The sequence below is a fragment of the Octopus sinensis genome, linkage group LG6 (genome assembly GCF_006345805.1).
Source record: "Octopus sinensis linkage group LG6, ASM634580v1, whole genome shotgun sequence".
Lineage (NCBI taxonomy): Eukaryota > Metazoa > Mollusca > Cephalopoda > Octopoda > Octopodidae > Octopus > Octopus sinensis.
Genome location: NC_043002.1, coordinates 117,478,511 through 117,486,010, shown reverse-complemented (window position 1 = coordinate 117,486,010; position 7,500 = coordinate 117,478,511). Strand labels below are relative to the sequence as shown.

The 7,500-nt window shown below is 41.3% G+C and overlaps 1 protein-coding gene across 1 annotated transcript in view; it reads right to left on the bottom strand.

The window, feature by feature from the left end:
* The window catches only part of LOC115213340 (coiled-coil domain-containing protein 154-like), a 182,276-nt gene extending 174,979 nt beyond the window's left edge, over positions 1–7,297 (bottom strand). The window contains exon 1 of the mRNA XM_036504289.1: positions 7,039–7,297. Within this exon, the coding sequence (XP_036360182.1) occupies positions 7,039–7,055 (17 nt within the window). The 5' untranslated portion in view covers positions 7,056–7,297. The remainder of the gene's footprint in view (positions 1–7,038) is intronic.
* Between the last annotated feature and the right edge of the window lie 203 nt (positions 7,298–7,500).

The following is a 7,500-nucleotide window of genomic DNA, read 5'->3' as shown; positions in this document are numbered from 1 at the left end:
GATAGATAGATAGATAGATAGATAGATAGATGGATGGATGGATAGATAGATAGATAGATAGATAGATAGATAGATAGATAGATAGATAGATAGATAGATAGATAGATAGATAGATAGAAAAATAGATAGATAGATAGATAGATAGATAGATAGATAGATAGATAGATAGATAGATAGATAGATAGATAAGATATGGATGATAGTAATAGATAGATAGATAGATAGATAGTAATAGATAGATAGATAGATAGATAGATAGATAGATTGATAGATAGACAGATAAGTTTCTTTATTGGCCACACAGGGCTGCACACAGATGGGACAAATTACAAGGTAGAGCTTTTCTTTTGGGGGATGAAAAAAAAAGGGGGTGGCGTAGGTTTTCGTTCAAGAGGGATCGTAAAAGGGAAGAAAAGAACAAAAAAAAAATAAAATAAAATAAAAAATTTTTTAAATAAAAAAGAGGAAAAGGAAAAGGAACAAAAGAAAAGAGAAATGAAAAAAGAAGAAAAGGGGAAAAAAGGGGAAGAGGAAAAAAAAACGATCAATAGGGATCGTGTATCACAGTGTTATGATATATGGTGTAAAGGGGAAAGCAAGTAAGGTTTATCCGTGGGAAGAAAAGCCTACGAAAAAGACCACGGTAACCTCGGTCAATATTGTTATATGTTACCACATTTGTTTGCAAGTGGGTAACCCTCTGTTTTCAATTTCTGGGTTCATAGGATTATGCTCAATGTGGCTTCGTCATTCATACGTGCCATCCTTGCTACATTCACCCATCTTTTTTTAAAAAAAAGTACTTGAAGAAGTTGATGAGAGATTGACCATAGAGGAAAGTGTTTGTCTCCAATCCTTTCAGGCGCGTCCACCAGATACATTCTTTCGCCATAGCCACAAGGATGATGAAAATAGCTCTTCCTTCCCGTTTGAAGGAAGGAGGCGTGACAATATTGACGATAGACTCAGCTGATAAACCGACTCGTCCCACACGTGACAGCAGTTGTTCGACATAAGCCCACAGGTCGGAGATTGTTGGACACTGCACGAGTGCGTGCAGAACGGTTTCGTCGCTCTGCCCGCATCTCGGGCAGGTCGGCCCCGTGTTTCTCGAGTCGTGTAGCGCTTCTCGGTAGCACTGCCAGGCCAGGGATCTCTGGAAGTTGTCCATGGGCCCTGACCCGAAAGTCGTCCCGAACAGGCGGGTCAGGTATTCCTCGTCGACGTCCAGGTTCGTTCCGAGCTCGTCGTCGTACCTCCCCTCCACTAATCCCCTATAGAATGCTTTAGTTGTGATGGAGTCACTCAATGTTGACCCAGGACGGCAGAGTTGCTTGAGAGCAACGCGACACTCGCGGTGCCATTCGCCCTTCCTCGACCTCTTTTTGATCCACGATTGCAGTTCGGTCATGGAGATGAGCTGCGGAAAGCGTGCCACACAAACGGCGACCACACCTGTTCACCGTCGTCTACGAAGAGCTTGAGATGTCGCAGTCTCAGCGCGTGTCTGCGCATCATCAACCACGGTATGCCCAGTCCTCCTTTTAAAGGGTGTTGACAGCAAATGGATCGCCTGACCATCGGGACGCATCCTTTCCACAAGAAGCGAAAGAGAATGCGTTCTAGTTTGGTGATGGTAGGGTCGGGACAAGGCACGACGGTCAGATAGTTAGATAGATAGATAGATAGATAGATAGATAGATAGATAGATAGATAGATAGATAGATAGATAGATAGATAGATATGTTTCTTTATTAGCCACACAGGGCTGCACACAGACAGGACAAAATTACAAGGTAGAGCTTTTCTTTTGGCGGTAAAAAAAGGAGGTTTAGTTTTCGATCAAAAGGGATCGGAAATGGAAAGAAAGAGGACAAAAAGGGGGGGATGAAAAAAATAAAAAAAAAAAAGGGGGGGGAATTGGATCAATAGGGATCGTTATCATAGAAATGTCAATATGAAGTGTAAAGGGGAGGACAGGTGAGGTTTACCCGTGGAAAGAAAAGCCTACGGAAAGGACCACGGTAACCTCGGTCAATGAAGTCACATGTTATATATATATATATATATATTTATTTTTTTTCCAAATAAGCAACTCTCTGTATTAATTTTTACGGTTCATAGAATCATAGTCAAGGTGGCTTCGTCATTCATACATGCCATCCTTGCTTACATTCACCACCATCTTTTTTTAAAACATTCACTAGACAACTTGCCTCTCTACTCTCACTTTCCTCTTCAAGTGATACTTGAAGAAGTTGATGAGAGATTGACCAGAGAGGAAAGTGTTTTGTCTCCAATCCTTTCAGGCGCGTCCCACCAATACATTCTTTCGCCATAGTCCAAGGATGATGAAAATAGCTCTTCCTTCCCGTTTGAAGGAAGGAGGCGTGACAATATTGACGATAGACTCGGCTGATAGACCGACACGTCCCACACGTGACAGCAGTCGTTCGACATAAGCCCACAGGTCGGAGATTGTTGGACACTGCACGAGTGCGTGCAGAACGGTTTCGTCGCTCTGCCCGCATCTCGGGCAGGTCGGCCCCGTGTTTCTCGAGCCATGCCTATAGAGCTTATCCCGAACGGGTAGCGCTTCTCGGTAGCACGCAGCACTCCAGGCCAGGGAATCTGGAAGTTGTCCATAGGTCCCGGCCCGAAAGTCGTTTCAAACAGGCGGGTCAGGTATTCCTCGTCGACGCCCAGGTTTGCCCCAAGATCGTCGTCGTACCTCCCCTCCACTAATCCCTATAGATGCTTTGGTTGTTTTTGAAGTCACTCAGGTTGACCCGGGACGGCAGAGTTGCTGAGAGCAACGCGACACTCGCGGTGCCATTCGCCCTTCCTCGGCCTCTTTTTGATCCACGACTGCAGTTCGGTCACGGAGACGAGCTGCTGGAACGCGTGCCTCACAAACGGCGACCACACCTGTTCACCGTCGTCTACATAGAGCCGGAGATGTCGCAGTCTCTATGGGCTTGCTTCTCCAGGTGCCGAGCCGCAAGCCCACTGACTTACCCCTTTTGCTCCTGTCACCGCTTCGTAGTCTTTCAGTGTCTCGCCGACCAGCTCGATGTGCTCGTGGCTTGACACTATTACGGTGACGTCGTCCGCGTATGCAGACACGCTCGTCCCGCATCCCAATTGTCGCGGGATGCCCCTCAGAGTCGCCAGCTTCCGCAGTAGTGGTTCAAGAGTCAATACGTATAGAAGCGCCGAGAGGGGGCATAGATAGATAGATAGATAGATAGATAGATAGATAGATAGATAGATAGATAGATAGATAGATAGAGTATACTATGGCATACGTGATGGATTCTTGCGAGTTCATTCCGCAAGCGACGTTCAATTCTCCTGTATAGCAATTACATTTTATTCTTTCTCTCTCTCTCTCTCTCCTCTCTCTCTCTCTCTCTCTTTTACTTTCTCTCTCAGTTAATAACAATACAGTGTTGTTACTCATCTCTGGTAACTGATGGTCAATCAAGTGTCACATTTAACACACACACACACACACTTACACGATATTTATATTTATAAATCTATGTATGTGTTTGTATGGGTGTGTTTGTGTATGTATATAAATGTATGTGTGTGTATGCATGTATGTATGTATGTATATGTATGTATGTATGTATGTATGTATGTATGTACGCATGTGGTGGGTATTCACTTCCGCCTCTTAGTTGATGTTTATTAGTAGTATCTATAGTTACCTTGATTGATATATAATTACATGTTCTTATGGAATCATAGATACACGCACACACGCACACACACGCACACACACGCACACACACGCACACACACACACACACACGTATTGAGAGGGAGAGAGTGAGATGTAATATTGATGTATATTTTATCGTATGTATATAATCATGTAACTTCCTCGGTGTACATGCGTATATTCTAAATTAGATAAGGGCGAATCCACTATGTAGTCTTTATAAATAAGTCTTTGCCTGTCCTTTGTATTACTCCTGTGTATTGCATGGCAAACACAGGACACATTTCCCTGACTTTGTGCATCGTATATGATGCAAATTCCCAGTTTTTCTCAACCGCCACAGAAACTTGGGACTTATGAAAGCAGAGCTTATATTATTCAGAACGTATGAAACAAGGGCTAACTTAAAGTTATCTCTCTCTATATAAAGCTAAAGTTGTCTGTGTATGGCAGGTTTGGTAGCCTTCAAATAACACTATCTCTTCCGAGACCCTGCGGCACAAGTTGACCAAAACTGAGAGTATGATAGAAGGCTTGCTCTTCCTTCCGTAGAAGAAAAAATTCAAATCGGACCATGTTAACACCAAAAATTATTTACATCAAAAAGATGCTTTTTTTTTCTTTGAAAATCCCTATTTTTTTACGATTTTTTGACTGCTCTGTCGCCATTTTTCGGTGTATTTCAACCAGAAAAATGTTCACTTAAAGAGAATAACAAGCTACATAATGCAAAATTTTTACTTTTCAAAAATTACAATTCTAAAGGGTTGGAACAAACCCGAGCAACGCCGGGCGATACTGCTAGTATATATATATAGGCGCAGGAGTGACTGTGTGGTAAGAAGCTTACTTCCCAACCACCTGGTTCCGGGTTCAGTCCCACTACATGTCACCTTGGGCAAGTGTCTTCAACTGTAGCCTCGGACGAACCAATGCCTTGTGATTGTATTTGGTAGACGGAAACTGAAAGAAGCCCGTCGTATATATATATATATATATATATATATATATAGCTCCATGAGGCCATCGCCTTAAGTTAGTGTGGAGCGACTGACCTCCCTTGTTCGAAGGTTAATGGATACAGTATATATATATATATATATATATATATATAGCTCGTCGTATATATATATATATATATATATTTTATTATTAGAAGGAGCTTCTACAGGACTAGTACTGTTTCATTCAAGAGAAATCTTCAGGAAGCTTCCTGAAGATTTCTCTTATGAAACAGTACTAGTCCTGTAGAAGCTCCTTCTATATAATAAATTAATTTTACTCTGCTATGTATTGAGTACCTTACTTACTGTGGTTAACCCCGGATCAACCCGGGACCTACATATATATATATATATATATATAATTGTGTGTCTGTGTTTGTCCCCGTACTTAGAGTTTCTGCAAAAGAGACCAATAAAATAAGAACTAGGCTTACAAAGAATAAGTCCTGGTGTCGATTTGTTCGACTAAAGGCGGTGCTCCAGCATGGCCGCAGTCAAATGATTGAAACAAGTAAAAGAATAAAGAAGAATATATATATACATAATATTCTAGTCGAACTAATCGATACAAGTCCTTATTTTATTTTAAAGCCTGTAATTTACTCTATTCGAATATTTTACCGAACCGCTGAATTATGTGGATCGTAAACAAACCAACACCAGTTATCAAGCGGTAGTAGCGCGCAGACACAGACACAAAGATACACCTACACACACGCCCCTTACGCAATTCAGGATCACATCACATAACTTCAGTTCAACACAATTTCTTTTTCTCAACAGCCGCTGTTCTATTTAACGTTGCCCTAAAACCAATCAAAAAGGAAAAAAAAATTCTATTTTCTTCAAACGAAACCAGGACAATTTTTTTCAAGAAATTCCAGGTAAGCCACCTATACCTGGATACAGCTCACTCAACATCAACTTTATACTTGAAGCTACCATCATATCACGAAACTTGGCCTAAAACTGAATTAACAGATCCTATCAGGTGGTGCTATTAAGTTAGACATGGCTTGGGCCAGTCTTTGCCGAAGCATGTCTAAGTTTTATATAATTTATATATATATATATAATATATATATATATATATAATATATATATATTGTATATAATATTGTGTATATATATATATATATATATATATATGCATACATACATATATAGTATGTAATGCATATATGGGTACAGGACCGTCTCACAAAACGTAAACAACATGACGAAGACACAACAAAACGAAAGAAACAACTGGAAAACAAGTAACATAAAGAACGACCCTCCATCAGTTGTTTGTCTCGTTGTCCGCATACCCAAGTTTGTCTTCGTATTTCATGTTGTTTACGTTTTGTGAGACGTCCATATATGCATATACATACATATATATGTGTTGTTTACACACACATATATATATATATTATATATATATATATATATATATATATATATATATATATAGGCGTAGGAGTGGCTGTGTTGTGGTAGTAGCTTGCTCACCTACCACATGGTTCCGGGTTCAGTCCCACTGCGTGGCATCTTGGGCAAGTGTCTTCTACTATAGCTCGGGCCGACCAAAGCCTTGTGAGGGGATTGGTAGATGGAAAATGAAAGAAGCCCGTCGATAATATTATATATATGTATATATATGTGTGTGTTTGTGTGTCTGTGGTTGTCCCCCCCCCCAACATCGCTTGACAACCGATGCTGGTGTGTTTACGTCCTCGTAACTTAGCGGTTCGGCAAAAGAGAACGATAGAATAAGTACTAGGCTTACAAAGAATAAGTCCTTACAAAAAATAAGAAATAAGTGGAAATTTTACCGGTGAGTATGTTAAATTATAAGGCACTAACAGAGAATGACTCTCCCCAGACATAACAGTATATATAGAGAGAGGGGTGAGTGAAAGAGAGAGAGGGAGAGGAGATGAGGGAGAGAGGAGGAGCGAGAGAAAGATAAAGAGGGGGACAGAGTGGGGACAGAGAGAGACTATAAGGATTCTATGGCCGGACATGTGTTCCGGGAAATCCCGGTGTACAAAAACGTTCTGACTTGTTTCCGCAATTACAGCATCACCTTTGGATTGTTTTTGTTTAGCCCACAGTCAGCCCATGAACAAACCGTGTTCCCACCGTGACCATCACCTTCCACTGGTAATTTCCCCACCACCACCACCAGTATTATTGTATCTATGTCAACATAATACAATAGTTTTTTGATTTTGTTTTAAGACATTTCAATACAGCTTAATTCGAGGGAGACAAGCTGCTATTTCTAATCATTGAACGGTTATGTAAGAGGCTACCTACCCTTGCTGGGTCGTCATAGAGGCTTCTTTGGGGGTTCCACTACCCTCGGGTGGTTAGCTGGGTAACGCACGATAGCTACCTTCGGGTGAAATACATCATTTTCGGTAAAATCCTACACCGGATATTTAACAAGATCAACATTCAAATCCGTATAGACTGTGTGTGTGTGTGTGTGTGTGTGTGTGCGGGGGAGGTCGATATTTCGTGTGATTATAATTTATTGTGTGCGAATGTATATGCATGTATGGACATGCTATATATGTGTTTATGTGCATGTATGTTGATGTTGTGCGTGCGTTTTGTGCGTGTGTATGTATGTGCGCGTGCATGTGCGTGCATGGGCATGCATGTGTGTTAGCATAAGCGTGTGAGTGCGTATGCGTCGATGTTGTGTGTGTGTGTGTGAGTGAGTGTTTGTGTGTGTGCGTGTGTCTGCCTGCAAGTGTATAGTTTGTGTGCGTA